Raw genomic sequence first — 21,742 nt, 5'->3', positions numbered from 1 at the left:
CAGTATCATCCTCAAAATAAGCACTTAAAAAAAAAAAGAGAGAGAGAGAGTGTGTGTGTGTGGCATCAGCAAAGTGCAATACAAGGAAGCTTCAGGCCCTTACTCTCCCACAAACACCAAGTTAGCAATATAGGCCAGAATACTTTTATGTATTCTGTGAGAAACCAGTTGAGAAGCCACAGCATTTAGACCAACATAAAACCAAGAAAGGATTCTATGGAAAGGAGTAAGAAAATTTGTGGTGTTTTGCATGCTCATTCATACCCCTCCCCCCATCCAACCTAGCACAGTACAACTCAGAGGAAACCTCCCCACACTGGGAGATTCAACATTTTGGCTTGTCTTGTGGCTGCCTCAGGGACTAGTTTCTGTCTCACATGACTCAAAGCACTGATGGTACTGGCAGCATTGTTTAGAAATTCCTGAAAAGGAGTGATGTCAGTAAGGTCATAAAGTAGGAAGCTTCAGGCCCTCATTCTTCCACAAAGACACCAAGTTAACAATAACAAAGAGACCAGAATACCTTTGCAAGAACTCTAGAAACCAGTTGAGAAGCAACAGCACCAAGACCAACAAAAAAACCCAGGGGTTTCAGCAAAAGGGAAAGGAAAATATGCAGTTTTATGTGCCTACCTATGTTACTCCCCATCCTAGGAAGGATCCACTGGAGATCCTCCCACTGGATGGAAATAAGAGTGGACTCTGCATCCAATTTTATGGCTAGTCTAGGGTCACTGAGAGACTAGTTTCTGTCTCACCTGACGTAGAGAACTAACAGGACTAGGACTGGTAGCTTTGTTTGGAAGCCAGTGAAAGCAAACGCAATCACCATAGCACATTAGAGCCAAAGGGCTCTAGGCAGATGCCAAAGGGGGTAAGAGATTATGAGCATTGAGAAGAAACAGACAAGCTCCTTAGGGAATCTGAGATAACTAAAAGTACTCATGTAAGCTCTGAGAAGACACATCCTCAAATTGGTTTGAGAGGTCCTGGAACCTCTAGCTAGGCTATTTACCGAAAGTCTTCTGCTCCATGATGCCAAGCCATATGATGGCAGAGATAGTTGGTTCTTTTCCAAATGGTTAGATCTCAACAAAGAAGATCACAAGGCATACAAAAAATAGGGGGAAATGGCCCAAATGAACAAAATAAAATTCTAGAAACTAAACCTAAAGAAACACAGAATGAACTAAAAGAGAACAACACAGACAACTAATGGAAATCAGCAAAATGATGCATGAACAGTATGAGAATATCAACAAAGAGCAGCCATAAAAAATGAATGAAATCCTGGAGCTGGAAACACAGTAAGTGAATTGAAAAATTCACTAAAGGAGTACAACATCAGTCTTGATTAGGCAGAAGAATGAATTAACAAATGTAAAGACAGATCACTTGAAATCATCAAGTCAGAGTAAAAAAAAAAGAAACAAACAGATCCTAAGATGGGACAATATCCAGAAGACCAATGTACATACAATGGAGTCCTGGAAGAAGAGAGAAAGGGACAGAGAGCTTATTTGAAGTAACAATGGCTGAAAACTTCCCAAATCTGAAAAAAAGAAATGGACCTTGAAATTCAAGAAGCTCAAAGAACTCCAACCAGGATAAATCTAATAAATCTAAAGAAACCCACACAAAGACATATTACAATCAAACTGTCAAAAGTAAAAATCAAAGACAGAATCTTGAGAACATCAAGAGAAAAGCAACTCCTTGCATAGGAGGGAACTTCCTTAAGATTATCAGTGGATTTTTCAGCAGAAATCTTGCAGGCCAGCAGAGTGGTGTGATATATTCAAAGTGCTAAAGAAAAAAAAAATCAAGAATACTGCAGCCAGCAGGACTCTGCTTCAAAAATGGAGGGAAAAAAAAAAAAAAGCTGACAGAATTCATTACAACTAGCCCTGATCTGCAGGAAAGGCTAAAGGGAGTCCTTCATGATGGAAGAACATTAGACAGCAACAAGACGCCACATGAAAACAAAGTTTCCAGTAAAGGCAAACACGTGGCCAAATACAGTAACCTCTATTACGGTAATCTTGGTCTATCAATTCACTTTTAATTCTTACTCACAATTTAAGTGACAAAAACATGAAAAAATAACTATTCCTATGTTAATGAATATATAATCTATATAGATGTGATTGACTAATTATTAAATGCATTCACTTAATCATTTTCAAACTCTAATTTATTGGTAACTTTTCCTGTTTTTTTATTTTAATTTTTTAATTTGAATATAGCTGACATACAATGTTACATTAATTTCAGGTGTACAACGTAAGTGATTCAACATCTCTATACATTATGCTACACTCACTACATTTATCACTGTACAATGCTAATACAATATCATTGGCTATATTCCCTATGCTACATCTTTTACATAAAGGTGCAATTTATAACATCAATAACATAAAATGGGGAGAGTGGAGCTTATAAAAGTAGAGTTTTTGTATGCAACTGAAATTAAGCTTTAAGATGTTTTAGGTAGTTGTGATAACTATAAACAAAATATTTATAGAATATACACCAAAGGAAATGATAAAGATATCAAAATATGTCACTACAAAAAAAAATCACAAAGGAAACAAAGGAAGACAGTAGAGAGGAAAAGAGGGACATGGCACTGGCATAAAGACAGACACCTAGAACAACGGAACAGAATAGAATTCAGAAGTAAAACCTTGAGTATATGGTCAAATGATCTTTGACAAAAGTATATAGTCTAACAAAATGGTACTGGGAAAACTGGATATCCACATGCTAAGGAGGGAAGTTGGAACCTTGCCTTACACCATCTATAAAAATTAACTTAAAATGGATTAAACACCCAAAGGTAAGGTCCAGAACTATAAAACCCCTAGAAGAAAACATAGAGGAAAGTTTCATAATAATGGATTTGTCAATGATTTCCTGGGTATAACATCAAAAGCACAGGCCACAAAAGCAAAAATAGACAAATGGGACTACTTAGTTCCTTAAAACACACAATCAGCAGAGTGAAAAGGCAACCTATGGAATGAGAAAATGTTTGCGAATCATGTATCTGATGGGGAAGTAAACATATTGGATATATATATATATATATATATATATATATATGTATACACACACACACATATATATGTATATATGTATATGTACATATGTATATATATATATACATACACACATGCGCGCGCACACGTAGGGGCACCTGGGTGGTTCAGTTGGTTGAGCGTCCGACTTCAGCTCAGGTCATGATCTTATGGCTTGTGAGTTCGAGCCCCACATCAGGCTTTGTGCTGACAACTCACAGCCTGGAGCCTGCTTCACATTGTCTCTGTCTCTCTGCCCCTCTACCGCTCATGCTCTCTCTCTCTCAAATATAAATAAACATTAAAAAAAAATCCTAAAATATTAACAACAAAAAAAAAACAATTAAAAACTGGGACTTCAGGGGCACCTGGATGGCTCAGTCGGTTAGGTGTCCTACTTCAGCTCAGGTCATGATCTCGTGGTCTGTGAGGTTGAGCCCCGCCATCAGGCCCTGTGCGGACAGCTTGGAGCATGGAGCCTGCTTCAGATTCTGTGTCTCCTTCTCTCTCTGCTACTCCCCCACTCATGCTCTATCTTTCTCCATCTCCCAAAAATAAATAAATGTTAAAAAAAAATTTTTTTTAAATGGGACTTCAATAGACATTTCTTAGAAGATTATATACAAGTGACAAAAGAAAAAATGTTCAACATCACTAATTATAAGATACAATGAGCTATCACCTCATACCCATTAGGATGGCTACTAATAAAAGTGTTGGCAGAGCTGTGGAAAAGTTAGAACTCTTATGAACTCTGTTGGTAGGAGTGTAAAATGCCGCAACCACTATGGTGAGTGAACACTATAGGAGTTTCTCAAAAAATTAAAATCCCTTTAAAAAATAACTATTTAGGGGCACCTGGGTGGCTTAGTCGGTTAAGTGTCCAACTTCAGCTCAGGTCACGATCTCATGGCTTGTTGAGTTTGAGCCCTGCATCGGGCTCTGTGCTGACAGGTCAGTGCCTAGAGCTTGCTTCAGATTCTGTGTCTCCCTCTCTCTCTGCCCCTTCCTTGCTTGTAGTCTCTCTCAAAAATAAACAAACATCAAACATAAATAAAAATAACTATTTAAAGTAAAATAATAACATGTAGAAGTAAAATGAATGATGACAACAACAGCATCATGCCAGGAGGGGAAAATGCAAATATACAATTGTAAGGTTCTTGTATGTTGAATACTAGAAGATCACTTAAGGTAAATTGGGACAAGTTAAAGATATATTATAAATCCTAAAGCAACCACTAAAATAACACAACAGAGAGTCATAGTTAATACACTGCCAAAAGAGATAAAATGATCATAAAAAATACCACATTAACTCAAAGGAAAAAGAAGAAATAGGAAAAAAAAAAGAGATGGGACAAATAGAAAACACAGCAAGATAAGAGATTTAAACCTAACAATATCAATAGTCATATTAAATGCAAATAACCCTACTACACCATTTAAACAGCAACAATTACTGGATTGAACAAAAAAGCAAAGCCTAATTGATTATTACAAGAAACCCACTTTATTTTTTTTTTAAACATAGATTTCTTAACTTATTTATCTACTTATTTACTTATTTTTTAGAGAGAGAGGTTCTTAAGCTGGCTCCATGCTCAGCTGCATGGGATTGATGCAGGGCTCGATCCCATGACCCTGGGATCATGATCTGAGCAAAAATCTAGAGTCAGATACTGAGCCAGCCACCCAGGGACCCCAAAAAACCCACTTTAAATATAAAGATACAAATAGACTAATGCAAAATAAAAAATATGTACCATGACAACAGTAATCAAAAGGAAGCAGGAGGGGCTATATTAATATTAGACAAAGTATAAGTCAGAATAGAAAATGCTTCTGGGGATAAAGGCCTATTTGTAATGATAAAGGGGCCAATTCATCAGGAAGACATAATGCATAATGTTTATGGGTCTAATAGCAAAGCTTCATTATACACAAAGCAAAAATTAATGAGCCTCCAAGAGTATACATACAAATCCACAGTTATAGTTGGAGATTCCACCTCTCAATAAATTTAAAAGGATTCAAGTAATTGAAAGTACATTCTTGGATGACAGATAATTTAAGAAGTCAGTAATAGATCTCAGGAAGATACCTAATTATTAAATGGAAACTAAATAACACACTTCTAAAATGCCATGGGCCAAAGAAATAATCAAAAGCAAAATTAAAAAGAATTCTGAACTGAATGAAAATGAAAACAAAACTTATCAAGATATCTAAGATGCAGCTAAATATAGAACTTGGAGGGAAATTTATAGCTCTAAAATACCTGTAGTTAAAAAGAACAGTTGCAAATCAATGACCTCACCTAACACTGTTCTGGCCGCATTAGCCAAAGCATTTAGAAAAAAAAAAATTAGGGACATGAGAATTGGAAAAGGAGAAATAAAACTATGGTACATAAACATACTGGAGTATGATGTAGCTATAATAAAGAATAAAGAAGATCCTCAACAAATTGATATGATTTCTAGGATATATTGTTAAGAAGAAAGAGCCAACTGCAAAAGAGCTTATATAGTATGTTAACTTCTGTGTAATAAAGAGAAATATCTGCTTTTCTTTACAAATAAAAAAGGGGGGGGAGTGAAGTATAAATGAGAAAATAACAAAGTTATTTACTTACATGAGGTAGTGGGAAGGATTAGGTAACAGAGATATGTAAGGGAATTCTACTTCTCTGAGTATATACTTTTTGGTAGTTTTGCCTTGGGAGGCACATTAATGTTCTACAGATCCCAAAAATAAATCAATAAAGATTCAAGAGGGAAAAAAGCCTAAAACTGAAAGCAAAATGAAACAATTGAACTGAACTATATTTTAAATACAGCTAACCTGTAGGTGAGAAAAACCAAGTAACTTATAAATGAAAAATACTCCAACTGAATACCCAATATTCAGTTGTAAATGGGGTGAAGGATAAGGAAGAGACTGAACTTCAAATTCTTAACTAATTCTACAGTGATTTGGGTGCAACAATTCTACAACTATTTTGGATATAGTTTAGGTTTGAGCAATGAGTAAATGTTGATGTTGTTGGGAGCCAATGTTCCCACACTGGATAAAGGGAGATTCAAATATAGAATGAGGAAAATCAAGGAACACCCCTATACGAAAAGGCTGAAATTAAAGGTATTCATATGGACATATGATTTCTAAAATATGTGTATACATATATGTGTGTATATGTATATACATATATATATACATTTATATTTATATGTGTGTGTGTGTGTGTGTGCGCACGCACATGTATGTATATCTATATGCATTTATTTCCTGTTGTCTGCTTTAAGGGTCTAGAAACACAGACACCCCAGTAGCAATATGCATACCCAATGCCCAGATCTTGGTTTCTAATATCATGATGAAACTAAATATCTTGTAACAAAAAGTGCTAAAAAAAAAAAAAATTATGGGTGCATGTCACAAGGACAAAGAAGCCACTTTGAAGGGGCTACCATTAGCTAAATCTGGGAAGTCTGAAAACCAAAACAATGTAGTAAAATCATAAATTATAATTTATAATTAAACAAGAATCTATGAGTCCTGAACTAAACTGGAATCTGTGAGTCCACACTGAATGAATAAATAAATAAATAAGGTAAAGGGAGGACTCTTGCTTATGGAATGCTGAGTAACAACTAGTAAGTATGAAGGAAATGCTAGAGTTGGAAACCACTGTACAACAGGTTAAGAATCATCAGTTTTTCAAAAAAGTATCTCCTCATATTACTTATTAGAAGTAAGGGACAAAAGTAGTAAATCTACAGTGGAGATAGCAGACAACATCTTGCTAAGGTCATCAAAATAAACAGCACAAAAAAAAGGACAGATGGGCAACATGTGCCTCTGATATGATACCCTGGAAAGTAAACATGACTTATAAGTAGTCTGGCAAAGAATGCATAACCTGTGTCTAATCATGGGGAAACACCACACAAACTCATAATTAAGGAACATTCTGGGTGAGGTGATATGCAACATGTATTACTTAAAAACCACCACTGTCATGAAAAAAGAAAGGTTGAGGGATGTATTCAGATTAAGGGAAACTAAAAAGATAGGACAACTAAATGCAGTATGTGGCCCTGGAAGGGAAAAGAAATGCTAAAAGGCATTATTGGGTCAACTAAAAACACTGAAATACAGATGAAATTAGAGAAAGGTACTGTGTTAATATTAAATTTACTGAAATTTATTATGGTTATATAAGGGAATATTTCTGTTTTCAGGAAATATACTTTGAAGTATAGAGGGGGGAAGGGCCATGATATACGCAACTTACACTCAAATAGTTTCAAAATTAAAATGTCCTATAGAAAGAGGTAGAAAGAAATAGCAAGAGAGGATAAGCATGCCAGCATATACACACATAGAGCAAATGGGACAAAGTGCTAACAGAAGATGAATCCAGTTAGAAGGTATAGACGAACATTCACGTAAATTTTCTCTAAGTTTACAAAACTCTTTCCAAATAAAATTGAAAAAAATATATATATATATAGGTCTTCTGAACAAGATGACTTTAATTCATGTTGTGATCTATCCCTTCTACTTTACACATACAGCAATAATAGAAAAAAATATGAGACAACCAAAAAAATACAGTCAGGTTAAAAACTAAGATAAACATCTCTATAAACCAGAAAAAGACCAGAAATACAAAGTGGTGTACGATGCCAAAGGTGGGCTCGGCAAGCAGACACTGTCAGCTGACAGTCCTGCTCCTGTGGGGCAACCGGAACACAACCTTCAAAGAGAAAGTAGGTCACTCACCTCTTTATTTGTAAGGCACTTAATAGTTTGACAGTTTCTGGAAGAAGAAAGTTCACTAGTTTCTGCTTCCCGGGTCAAGAAAAGGAGTTTCTGACCCATTAAGTCCAAGCATTCTAAAACACTGTAAAGAAGTTGAAGATATCAGATTAAGAACCACCATTTTCCCTAACCTCAGAGTTATTTCTCTATACTTGTACTGTCAAATAAGGGAGCCACTAGCAACATGTGGCTATTTTACTTAAAATTAATTAGTATTAAATAAATTTACAATTCAGTTCCTCAATTGCATTAATCACATGTACTGTACTGTGTGGACCTTACTGGACAGCAGAGATACAAAACAATTCCATCACTGTAGAAATCATATTGGACAGTAGTGCTCTATATTTAAGGGAAGGAAGAATAAACAAGAAAAATACTCAATGTTTAGGTTATACTCTAAGGATCTGATACATTTATTATGGTGTGGTGACAAACTCCTTCTGAACCTGTTTTTCGTTTTCCTCTAACCTGGGCAATACCTCAAGGCTATAGGTGATTGTTGAAATCAAAATACCCACAAGACTATCATCTCCCCTAATGCTACTTAGTTCATTTCAATATTTTTGTTTGTTTGTTTGTTTGGAGAGACAGTTATTTTAATAGCAGTCACGAGATTTAGAAAATAATAATAATAGATGCTATTTAGGGTAGAAGGTGGTATTTTTCCCTCCATGGTTTTTGTGATGGAAGAATGTTACTCATACTATTGGTAAACATTTTTCAATAGACTTAACAAACAAACAAAAAACTCCAAGTTTTGTATGTCAGAAACCATATACTCTTTGTTCTTGTTTAGATCTGAAAAATATTACCTTGTGTTTGACTGCTGAACTACTTCTGCTGTATTTCTTGGCCCTTGGCCTGCTGCTAGCAATTCTTGGTGACTAGCTAGTGCCTCCAGATTTAGTTCTGCAATCTTGAAGAAAATAAAGTAGTAAAAACCATCTAATTTCCTGCAAAGCATTTGAGGTTTAAAAAAACAAAACAGCAAAAAAAAAAAAAAAAAAAAAAAAAAAAAACAAGAAAAACCCATTCAAGTGGTGTTCTTTGCTTCTGCAGACAGTGGCTTTATCACTGCCACAGACCCAGGCTGGCTTCAATAGTTACCAGATTGTTTCTGGCTGCTTAGCCAAGAATGGCAATCTGTTACCAGCTGTTGGTGTTGTTATATGAATACAGAAAAGGGCCAAGTAGGGCTAAGTAAAAAGGGATGGCAATTTTGACTCATCACTGATCCCATGGAGTCAGTCATTTAAAATTTACTTCTTTATGAACATGCAACTTTTGTAAATGATAAAAGAATGGCTTTTATGGCAACATCAAAAAAGACCTTTTATTGGTTTAATACAAAATCAGTTTATTATTCTTCCATAAAGAGGGGAGACCACTTGGGAGTTGTGATGTAGAGAGTGAGATACAAACTATTATTTATATGTCCAATAAGATATTTTAGAATGTCTTTCTACCACCGTGACACAAAATACTATTCTGGATGTTCATGGCTCTAAATGGACTACAGTTTATTTCATAGTGCAGTCATGATAGAACATATGCAATGGGACAATCTAATAGGTTAGAATGTATTGTAATAAGGCCTGTCAGAAACTGTGTCTTCTTCAATGTCTCCCTTATGTGCTATTCTAACTTAGCACCCACTGAATTGCTACTGAAAAAATGGTAAGCTCCTCCCACCCCAAAGGAACAAAAGCCTATGTCGATTTTTTAATTATTACAATTATCAACATACAATGATCACCACCACATTATGGTGCTTCATATATTCAAGACACTATATTAACAGCTTTATAAAAGATATTTCATTTACCACCACCAACAAACTAGAGAAATGTGTTCCCATTTTACAGGTGTAGAAACTAAAGTTGTTCAAAGAAACTGACCCAATGCAGGGCTTGAACTTACAACCCTGAGATCAAGACCTGAGCTGACATCAAGAGTCGGACACTTAACAGACTGAGCCACTGAGGTGCCCGTTAAGATTTTATTTTTATGTAATATCTACACTCAACATGGGGCTCAAACTCACAACCCTGAGATCAAGAGTCATGTGCTCTACTGAATGAGCCAGGCAGGGGCCTCTATCCTATATTTAAAAACAGATTAAGTCCAACTTCAGAGACCACATACTTATCTACTACATTATGCCAGTAATATAGGCCTTAATTCTGAACGCTCAGCTTGAATTACACTCCTATCTTTGTAAAGAAAGGTAACAACAGGGGATGGCAGTCTGTGACTATCTGTTCTAGTCCCATAATTTTAAGAAAAGTAAACACACAGGTCAAAGATACTAACCTTCCTTGGGCCATACTTAAGGAAATACCGAGCCAATTCAAGGGTTGTTCTAGCATCTTCTGTGGCATCATGACCAAGCCTATCTGGACACTGTATATCCTTCCTGGAAAGTCAAGATAAAATTGACATACCTGGGACCATTTTTTAACGACAGGTTCTTTCAGCTACCTCAAATATTCTGGTTATATGTAAAATTTCAGCAATCTGATAATCAGATTTCATCATAACAATCAAGATTCCTTTATTCCTAAGTGCCATGAGAGTACCAGAAGTGAGAGGACTGACGATATACAACAATCAGAAATGGCTTTGTTTACAGCAAGCATATTATCTGGACATTAGGCTACCCAATAAAGTCTCTGACCATGCCCCAGCCAACCCCTTGTCTCATTTTTTAGATGTAACCATTTTTTAAAGTTAACTTCCAGAAATTTTTTATTTGCATGCAAGTGTCTATATGTATTTATAGGTCCATACATCTTTTCTGATTCATTTTTAAAAACCTTTAAAAAGTATATATATTTGTGTCTATAGATACATCTAAATCTAATCTATATCATATTGATATCTGGGGATATACAGATCTTGTTCCGCATCTCCATTTTATCCTCAGTAATATCTTAAGAGCTTTTCTTACTAGCACATATATAGATTCATCATGTTCTCTTAACAATAATGAAGTATTCAATAATACAGATAAATGTAATTTATTTAACCAGTACTACAGAATATTTGCAGGGTTTTTGGCTATTTTAAACCATACTATAATGAACATCTTTATACACATGTGCTTGTACATTTAATATAGGAACATTATGTTTTCAAATTCTGATTAACTTTTCTGCCCCTCCCTGTCCCGATCTATCCATTAAACCTCAGCTGTGAATGTAAACCCCTTTTTGTATTCCCACAATTTTTCCATTTGTTAGTCATACTTCTCTGGAATTAGCATCCCAGAATTCATAAGAAATGAAAGGAATAATGTCTACAGACTAAGAAGAAGAGCAGAGATCCTCAATTTTGCCATTTGCATTAAATAAGATATTATATGCTAACTTATATGTGACTTATCAGGACAATGTTATAAGATGCAAACAACCTACCCCAAAATAGCTTTGGCTAAGAACTTTAGCTTAAATCTTCTGCCCTGCTCTCTGACATAAAGCAATGATGTATCAATAACATATGGATGTATCATCTGAGGAGGAAAGAGAATAGAATGAGTAGCATCCTATGCTAAAGTAAAAAACAACTGGGCTGGGGGACAGAAGAACCCAAGACTTTAGATTTGAGATGAGTGGAACAGGCATATAAACTGGAAAAACTAAGTTCTAAATCAGATACTCACTTTTAGCGCTCTGAGATCCAAGCCTAATGAATGGCCCACTAACACAGCATCAGGAGGAAGCAGTGCTTTTAACTGTCTCTGTACATCTTTGAGTTTGGTTGTCACTGGGTTAAGAATCTTCTTTGTAATTCCTGAAAAGCTTTCAATGAAAAAAGAGAAATGGACAGGTCAGGATATTAATAAGGTTTCCTCCTTGAAAAGTCATTTCAAAAAGAGTATTTTTAAAAATTAATATGTGCTAACTGTAAAAAGGCTGAAAATACAAATAAACAAAGAGGAAATTTAAAATGACCAATAATCCTACCACCCAGAGATCACTTTTTACATTTTAGTATATATCCTTTCATACTTTTGATACATATATTCATGTATATATTTCATTTATAAAAATTCAATCATAATGCATATTACTTTATAACATGATTTTATCATTTACTATATATCATTAACAAGTTTTCACATCAATTAACCTATTTTAACACATCCTTTTAAATGGTCACAGAGTATTCCATTATATGGATTTCACATATTTTAATCAATCCTCTACTTTCATATGTTCCCATATATTTGAAATACTGTGACAAACAAACTTATACATACATCTTTGCCACAAATGGCTGATGATACTAATTATCATGCCTCCTAATAGGACAATCTTTATCACTATCATGGCCTCTCTGTGCCTAAGTAAGCATCAATTTATAGATGCAACTTCAATGGGCAAAAAAGAGTAATGTTTTACTAACTTTTTTTGCCTAATCATGATAAAATGTGTATTCTAAAATTGCATAATAATCCTTAAAAAGGCAGACAAAAATTTTTGAGCTTCAAATTTCTTAGTTTTGTATTGGTTTTCAAGGTCAAGGCAGCTTAAGCTCTAAAATCCTTTGACTGATAAATAATGATTTGCAGGTTTTTCACATGAGGTCTTATTAGACAGCAAAGTTCCAGCTGTTTGGCAGTTGCTAGATCATGATTACAACCAGAGACTCTAGACAAGGAAACTGTGTTTCCTTAAGGTCACAGGAAGATTAGAGAGCAAGAAGGGCTAAGAGCTATATACAGACATTGTGCAATTTCAGTATTAAAATTTACACCTGTGGTACCCCAGCTTTGTCTTTCATAATATAGATGTAGATAATACCTAACTAAACAGAAACTACAAACTATTTGTGTTTTCACATTCCACTCTAGTCTGCCAGTTCAAGGGAGAGCAGAAGGCAAGGTGAAAAATACCTGGTAAGGTAGTCCAGAACCTTGTTGTCAGGTTTAACAAGTTCATCCATAACACAGCAGCCTCCTTCAGCAACCAGTGAGATGCGTGTTAGCTCCCTCCCCTTGGATGTGAGGCACTGAAAGACCAGGCCAGAGTCAGACTGCTGAACGGTGGAAGCTCTTGCTTCCTCTCATTATTCAGACTACATCAACTGCTGTCGACTATAACCTACTGGGGACCCACTGACAATGGCACAACCTTTTGCTAACTAGAGAATCCAGAATGAATGAAATTAAAGCTGGGCAGACTGCTGAACCTTTCATCTAAGGTAACCGAGTCAGTTTAATTGCTCTGAAAAGGATGTGCTCAAGGAAGATGGATGGAAATAATACATCAGCCATCATTTTATCATTTATTGAGTGTTTTACATTCCAGTATTAGCTGAGTACCACTAGTAATTTAAAAAAAAATTTCTTAACGTTTATGTATTTTTGAGACAGACACAGAGTGCAACCGGGGGAGGGGCAGACCGAGAGGGAGACATAGAATCCGAAGCAGGCTCCAGGCTCTGAGCTGTCAGCACAAAGCCTGATGTGGGGCTCGAACCTACAAACCACGAGATCATGACTGAGCTGAAGTCAGACGCTCAACTGACTGAGCCACCCAGGGGCCCCTGGATAGCACTAGTAATTTTAATTAGCATGCTCTATTATCATCTCATGCAATACTAAGCATTCTATACATACCACCTCATAATAACCCAATGAGGTACCTCTGTTATTATCCCCACTTCAAAGAGAAGCTGAGACTGAGAGAGGTTAGGGATTTGTCCAAGGTGACAAAGCCATTAACAGGCAAGGTCAGCATATACACACCCTGATATGAGACTCTAAAATTTTAGCTCTTTGCCACTTTGTTCAGAAATGAGAGACTGTTACCTGAGTACTAAGTGAGAGAGGATGCCCTGTCTTTGAAAGGAGACTTACTAATTAGACAAAGTGAAACACAAAGGGAGCTTGAAACAAATTCTACTTCTGATCTTAAATGTGTAACATCAAGCCAAACCAGTGGTAGCTGAGGCAGTCCTTAGGGGAACAAAATACTTGTTCAAAAGACAGAAGGAGTAAACTTCTGGTAATGTATAGACATCTGGTTAAACATAACAACTAGTTAGAAAACTTAAGTGATATTTATTCTTTATCCTGGAGCATATATCTAAGTTTTCTAAAATGTGAGTAAAAGTGCCTACTTTCAGTTGTTTAAACTGAATACTGGAATGAAATGGACTGATTCACTGGTACATTAGACTCAAGAAATCATCTTCTACTCTAGTTTGTAACACTCCAGTTGAAACATCAAAAGTAGTACTTACCATTTCACAGTCAAGTCCAAAGAGAGGACTGTTGTCTGTTATAGAACCATGACATTTGGTAGGTACAAAGTTTTCACAGTCTGGAAAACCTAGAAGGAAAAGAAATAAAATATTTGCCTTTAAAACTAGAGATGGTAAACATCACTCAGATTCACTCACCCAGGGAAAACTGAAATACTGTAATTGTTGGGCACCTTCTCTATGTTAGACACTTGAAATATAAAAAGAGACAACGTCTGTCCTCTAGTCTTTCTCCATCCACTCATTTTTTTATATTCTGGGGAAATACAGGCTGCTGTTATAGGGGATACTAGGGCCTGGACTTCTTGGCAATTGTCAAATAACAATTTTTCCTTCTTATGAGAACAGAGATTTTAACTAAAATTTGGCTAAATCCAAAGTCAATGGACATTTTCATGTTAGGCATTGAGGGAGGATAAACAAAGTATGCAATAATTGCATCTGGCATCTTTCTTTCCTAAATAAAGAAAAAGTAACAATAAGATTCCACCATACTAGAGATCTAAAAGGATTTTACTGTAGGCAGAGTGACATTCATCATGTGCACCCATGCAGCGAACTCTACCCTTGAGACTTCTCTGAGATGCCTGCATTTTTCTGGAATCAAAGAGTGAAAATTCTCTACAGAGGCCCAGAGCTATAGGCTTAAGGCACCCACTCCATCGTGTACCCTAACCAGGTGTCAATAACCAGGCATGTTCAGCTAAGAGGCTCCAAAGTGTTTGAACCAACAAAGATTCCTACCTTCAGACAGAGGCTAAAAAAATAAAAATACCTAGATCTTGTATGACAAGAAACAGAGGAGTCTGAGAGACTGACTAGTTTCTGTATCATGGTACCTTAAAATTTCCAACTAGTTACAATTAAAATAATTAAATATGATCTAGACCAGAAAAGGGAAGCATCCCCAAATTTGGGAGACTTTATACTTGCTGCCCAGATATTATCTATTTTATTAGTAGCAATAATAACAAAAAATAACTTCTTAAAAGCATCATGTGCCAGGCACCATGCTAAGCACTTTTCTGTACATTAACTCATTTAATCCCCATGGCAATCCATGATACGTGAACTATTAACTCCATTTTATAGATAGCATATGAAAAGATGTTCAATATCATCAGCCATCAGAGAAATATAAATCAAAATCACGAGATACTGCTTTACACCACTATAATGGATATAATCAAAAAGACAGAATGACAACTGTTGGTATGGATGTGCAGGAACTAAAACCTTTATTTTTTATTAAATGTTTTTTAATGTTTATTTATTTTTCAGAGAGAGACAGAGTGCAACTGGGGGAGGGGCACAGAGAGAGGAAGACACAGAATCTGAAGCTGGCTCCAAGCTCTGAGCTGTTAGCACAGAGCTCAACATGGGGCTCAAACTCCAGGGCCGCAAGATCGTGACTTAAGCCGTAGTTGGACGCTTAATTTACTGAGCCATCCAGGCACCCTGAAACTGGAACCTTTATACATTGCTGAAAGGAATGTAAAATAGTGCAGCTGCTTTGGAAAACAACCTCAGAGTTCTTCAAAAGGTTAAACAGAGTTACCATATGACCCAGAAATTCTACTCCTAGGTATATACTCTCCTAAAATGAAAACATATGTCCACACAAAAACTTGTACTGAATGTTCATAGCAGCATTATTCCTAAGAGCCAAAAAGTGGAAAGAACCCAAATGTCCATCAACTAATGAATGGATAACATGTTGTATATCCATATACAGAATATCATTTGAATGAAAATAAATGAAGGTGGCAGATGGCAGCTACACTTAATGAGAACAGCATAATTACAGAGCTGCCTAATCACTATGTTCTACACCTCAAACTAATGTAACATTGTGTGTCAACTATACTTCAACAAAAAAAATAAAATTATTGCTGGTTAAATCTTTTAATTTTTTGTTTTGAGAGACAGAGAGAGAGCATGTGCACAAGTGGGCAGCAGCAGAGGGAGAGAAAGAAAATCTCAAGCAGGCTCCACACCCAGCACAGAGCCCGACTCAGGGCTTGATTTCATGACTGTGAGATCCTGACCTGAGCCAAAATCAAGAGTCAGACGCTTAACCGACTGAGCCACCCAAGCACCCTTGCTTCTTAAATCTTAAAAAAATGAAAGTATAAGTGTTATAATAAGTAGGATAAACTATAAGATATGGATGGTACCATGCATATTATTTGAAAACTAAATAATATATATGAACATATATGTGTGTGTATGTGTATATATTTTACATATATATACATGTGTATAAATATACATACACATATATGTACACATACACATATATACATATACAATTTTAACATTTATGTAATCTCTACACTCAATGGGTTGAAATCACAACCTTGTGATCAAGAGTCTCGTGCTCAGGGCACCTGGGTAGCTCAGTCAGTTAAGCGTTCAACTCTTGATTTCGGCTCAGGTCATGATCTCACAGTTCATGGGATTGAGCCCTGCATCAGGCTCTATGCTGACAGTGTGGAGCCTGCTTGGGAGTCTCTCTCTTCCTCCCTCCCTCTCTGCCCCTTCCCTGCTTGCACATGCATGCACCTGCTCTATCTCAATATAAATAAATATATGTTAAAAAAAAAAAGAAAAAAAGAGTCACATGCTCTTCCACCTGAGCCAGCCAGGCACCCCCCAAAACTAAATTATATTTAATTTTACTAAAATTAAATTTAAAAATAAAAAGAAATTTAAAAAAAGAAGAGGAAATGGAAGTACTGATACAAGCTACAACGTGGGTGAACCTGAAAACTAAGTGAAAGAAGCCAGTTACAAAAGACCACATATTGTTCAATTTCATTTATAGGAGATATCCACAATCAGTAAATGTATAGACAGAAAGTAGTGAAGGCCTAGGAGCTAAGGTAGTGTTGTGTGAAAAATAATAGTGCAGGGTTTCTTTTAGGGTGATGAAAGTATCCTAAAATTGTGGTGATGGTTGTAAAACTCTGCAAATATACTAAACTATTGAATGGTATGTTACATGGGTGAACTGTATGGTAGTTTAACTCTATATCTAAATAGAGTTGTTTTTGTTTTTTTTTTAATTTTTTTTTTTAACATTTATTCATTTTTGAAAGGCAGAGAGAGACAGAGCATGAATGGGGAGGGGCAGAGAGAGAGGGAGACACAGAAACAGAAGCTGGCTCCAGGCTCTGAGCTATCAGCACAGAGCCTGACACGGGGCTGGAACTCACGAACCGTGAGATCATGACCTGAGCCAAAGTTGGACACTTAACTGACTGAGCCACACAGACACCCCGAGCTGTTTTTGTTTTTAAAGGAAACTTAACATTACTGCTATGATTAAGAGGTAACAAAATAAAATTAAAGCATTTTTCATAAACTCCTGTTACATAACTGACCAAGGCTCTGAGCCCAGACCTTCACTGACGAAAATGAAAATGGGGTATGGTGGAGTGGGAGGAGAATTAGAAGTATCAAAGAAGTGTTAAAAACATATTGACTTATTTTTAATATACTAAGAAGGAATGAAAGAAAAATGAAAAAGGAGTAACTTTCTCACAGAATATTTCAATGATATTTAAGGTCATGTTTATGTGCTGCACATCCTATACTCTAGGAAACCCTGTACTTAAAGTGTTTCCTTATTAATAGAAGATGGACTAAGTCATTTGGAAAGCAGCCAAAAAACCGGAACTTTCAACAGTAGTATTTAAAAAAAATTTTTTTTTTTAACATTTATTTTTGAGACAGAGAGAGACAGAGCATGAATGGGGGAGGGTCAGAGAGAGGGAGACACAGAATCGGAAACAGGCTCCAGGCTCTGAGCTGTCAGCACAGAGCCCGACGCGGGGCTTGAACTCACTGACCGTGAGATCATGACCTGAGCCGAAGTCGGCCGCTTAACTGACTGAGCCACCCAGGCGCCCCTCAACAGTAGTATTTTTAAATAAACTACTAAATATTTTTACATTGTTACCAACATCAGATTAAGTCTAAACCAACCTTGTAATGGAAAATGAAATGTTTTCATTTCCTCCTTTGTGAGAAGGCATCTGGTTAAGCCCACTTTCTTAGAGCCATATTTTTGAATAATAGGGGCATTCTGCAGGCTGATGCTGACTTTTGAACTGGTAGAAGGTAAAGACCCTGAAAAAAAATAAAAGGACAAATACACATTGTCAGAATATGTGTTTAAGAGACCTCAGAGGACATATTTCTTAACCTTGTGTAGGGTAAGCATAGTGAAGATCAAAAGATGTATTAAGACCCAGCTTCAACTCAAAGGAGCTTGTACTGATATAGTTATAGGAAAACAAAGAGAATGTAAGTCTGAAATGAATTATAATAATAAAAGCTATAAAAATGAAAGGAAGAATACACTGGTTGGGGTGGTCAGAGATGGTTCAACAGAGGAAAAGATTAGCTGAGTCTTGAAGAAAAGGCAGAATTCAGATAGTTGTTGTATTACACCTGTCCATCACAGTGCTTGCCACTCCTAACAGCGCCTTCTACCTAAATCTACTCCACTCCTAGCCACTTACTCAAGCATCAGCCTGTTCTTTAAGCAAGAGTAGTCACTGACTGGACTGAGAGTGGGAACCTGGTTTTAGAGTGACATATCTACAAGCAGACCAGCAACTTGATATTCCTTGTCAAGACATGTTCAAAAGGGATAATGGTAATTAGCTAAGCTGATCAGATTGCTTGCTTCCAGAATCAAACCAGGAAACACAGAGAACTGACCAGTTATGAGAAAACAGAAAGCAGAGAAGATAGATGCCTTGAAAGGGCACCTGGTTTCCTGGTGGCTTTCTAGTTTAAATGCATCCTTTAAATAGGACAGTAGTGTAGGAAACAGTTGAGAGGAATATAAAAATGAATTGTAGAGCAGTGCAAATGCCTGGCACAAGAGATTAGGCTTTAGTCCATAATTCAGTACATAATGGAGAGTAACAGCAAATTCCTAAGATGGGAAATGGCACAACCATAACTTTAAGAAAGATCAACCTCAAAGATATGGGGAAAATGGAGAAGAGAGAGAAATGAGAAATGAGTCATGCAGACTGAGTATAAGGAGCCAAAAGAAAAGTAATTCTAAAATTCAGGGCTGTTACCTTAGAGAAAAATGGTACCAACAGAAAAGGCAAATTGAAGATGGGAACCTGTAATTTAAGGATGAGAAAAATGCTTTTAGCTATTTCATGATTGAGGGAACTGGGAAATATCCAAGTAGCAACATCCAGCAGGTGGTTGAAAATGCAAGCCTAGAATCTCGGACATCAGACCCAGAGATAAAGATACAGGAGTTATCAAAAGAAGAGTAATAGGTCAATTGGGAAGATAAATATTTTGAAGGAAAGACTGAATTGAAGGACGATCACAGTGCTACAGGCTATGCTTTGGGACTTTGATATTTAGGATGGGAAGCAAATGAAATCCTTTAAAGAACAAAGAACTAACCATAACTCTCTAACTTCTTACAGCCTACAGAATAAAATCCAAAGTCCTTAGCATAACACTTACAACCTGCAGGACAAAGCTTTAACCTACCTCTCTGTCTTGTTTCTCACCACTACTTCCTCTTATTCCAACTCATCATCCTCCAGTTATCCCCAACAATTATATTCTTCAGCCACATCAAATCTCTTTTGCCTGATTATTTCTTTTGCAATACTAAGTCTTTACATGACCTTTGAATCTAATAATGACTACTCCATGATTACTTAAAAAATTTTTTTTAAGATTTCTCATATTTTAAAAAAATTTATCTATTTTGAGGGGGGGAGAGGGAGGGAGAGAGGGAGAGAAAGAGAGAGAAAGAGAGAGAGAGAGGGCACGCGCTCTGAGAGAAAGTGCGAGCATGAGCAGGGGAGGGGCAAAGAGCAAGGGAGAGAATCCCAAACAGGCTCCATACTATTGGCACAGAGCCCAAGAAGGGGCTCCATCTCACAAAACTATGAAATCATGACCTGAGCCGAAACCAAAAGTTGGATGCTTAACTCAATGAGCCACCCAGAAGCCCCAAAGAGGTTTAAAATACAGTGGAGATCAAATCAAACACAGCTGCAGGTCAGATACAGGCATCTATTGGAAGGAGAGGGGAACAATGGAAAGGAAGGAAGCAGAGGTCTTTGAGACAGAGGATAATAGGAAACACAGTCCTAAAGGAGACAGGAAGGAGCCACTGGCAACTCCTCACCACCTTTGCATGTCAGCTCAGTATAACTATTCAATTATTATTGCTGAACACACACAAAAAAGTATCACTGATTAATACTTACCTAGGTCCAATGAATTCTAGCAAGTTCTGTTCTATTCCATCATCTACCTCCTTCCCCTCACAAAAACAGAAGGTTAACTACAGCTTACTCATGGACACAACCCATATGTTTGAAAACTACTGCCATCATGGATATTTCTCTTTCAATTGGCTAGCATCTAAACCTCCTGCCTATTCCCCACTCTGAGTAGTTTTTTTTTTAATTTTTTTTTTTTACATCTATTTTATTTTTGAGAGACAGAGCACAAGTGGGGGAGGGGCAGAGAGAGAAGGAGACACAGAATCCGAAGGAGGCTCCAGGCTCCGAGCTGTCAGCACAGAGCCCGATGTGGGGCTCGAACTCACAAACTGCAAGATCATGACCTGAGCCAAAATCAGACGCTTAACCGACTGAGCCACCCAGGCGCCCCTTACTCTGAATAGTATTAGTGGGTGTTCCTTACATTAGTCAAAGGCAAGATCTTCATTCCCATTTGTATACTCATGGCTACAAAGACCCACTGACAGTTTAAAAATTATTCACAGTAATCTGTAAGAGTCAAATGTTATTGATATCCAGGGACAGCCTTCACTTATCTCACCTAACCAAATGGTTTCTGAGGCATGAATGCTACCTATGGTTCCTGCTGTCTAATCTCCCTAAGTACTGATCCATGTTCTCCTTAAAAAAATTGTTTTTCTGTTTAGTTAGAATTAATCTTTGTTGTTTGCAAGAATAAACTTGATTGACAAACCTACTTATAAGTATAGCCGTAATATCTTTTATTTTTTTTTAATACATTTAAATTTTTTTACAGTTTGAGAGAGAGAGAGAGAGACAGAGAGACAGTATGAGCTGGGGAGGGGAAAAGAAAGGAGGAGAGAGAGAGAGACTCCCAAACAGACTCTGCACCACCACCGCAGAGCCAAACAGGGGGCTCAAACTGGCAAACCGTAATATCAGGTCACTGGGCCAAAAACAACAGTCAGATGCTTAACCGACTTAGCCACCAAGGTGCCCCTCCACAATATCTTTTAGAATGAGCAAATCATCAAACCAGAGTCGCAGCCATACCTTCCACCATCTTGGATAGATCCCCAGTTGTTTGTTTCTTTTGCAGTCCAATGATATCAGCTAGAAAATTAGATGACGGAGGAGGCAAGCGGAATTTCTGAAAATACATTAACAAATTTTTATAAAAATGCTTGAAAGCAGTTAAGATAATGTCAAAGACTTGCACTTTACTTCATTCTATGTCTAGCAATGTATTTATTTATTTAGGCATGCACTTTTTTTTAAATTTTTTTA

The 21,742-nt window shown here is 36.6% G+C and overlaps 1 protein-coding gene across 5 annotated transcripts in view; it reads right to left on the bottom strand.

Annotated features, from left to right (window-relative positions):
• The window catches only part of REXO5 (RNA exonuclease 5), a 38,954-nt gene that overhangs the window by 9,679 nt on the left and 7,533 nt on the right, over nucleotides 1-21,742 (bottom strand). For all 5 annotated transcript variants that reach the window (XM_015067152.3, XM_027043077.2, XM_027043075.2 and 2 more), the window contains exons 5-13: nucleotides 21,509-21,605; nucleotides 18,177-18,320; nucleotides 14,166-14,254; nucleotides 12,814-12,929; nucleotides 11,578-11,716; nucleotides 11,333-11,427; nucleotides 10,230-10,332; nucleotides 8,729-8,832; nucleotides 7,875-7,995 (exon numbers count right to left, since the gene is read on the bottom strand). In XM_015067152.3, the coding sequence (XP_014922638.1) occupies nucleotides 7,875-7,995; nucleotides 8,729-8,832; nucleotides 10,230-10,332; nucleotides 11,333-11,427; nucleotides 11,578-11,716; nucleotides 12,814-12,929; nucleotides 14,166-14,254; nucleotides 18,177-18,320; nucleotides 21,509-21,605 (1,008 nt within the window). The remainder of the gene's footprint in view (nucleotides 1-7,874; nucleotides 7,996-8,728; nucleotides 8,833-10,229; nucleotides 10,333-11,332; nucleotides 11,428-11,577; nucleotides 11,717-12,813; nucleotides 12,930-14,165; nucleotides 14,255-18,176; nucleotides 18,321-21,508; nucleotides 21,606-21,742) is intronic.

Source organism: Acinonyx jubatus, chromosome E3 (genome assembly GCF_027475565.1).
Source record: "Acinonyx jubatus isolate Ajub_Pintada_27869175 chromosome E3, VMU_Ajub_asm_v1.0, whole genome shotgun sequence".
NCBI classification, from domain to species: Eukaryota; Metazoa; Chordata; class Mammalia; order Carnivora; family Felidae; genus Acinonyx; species Acinonyx jubatus.
The sequence above is the reverse complement of the archived record's forward strand: the minus strand, read 5'-3'. Positions and strand labels throughout refer to the sequence as shown.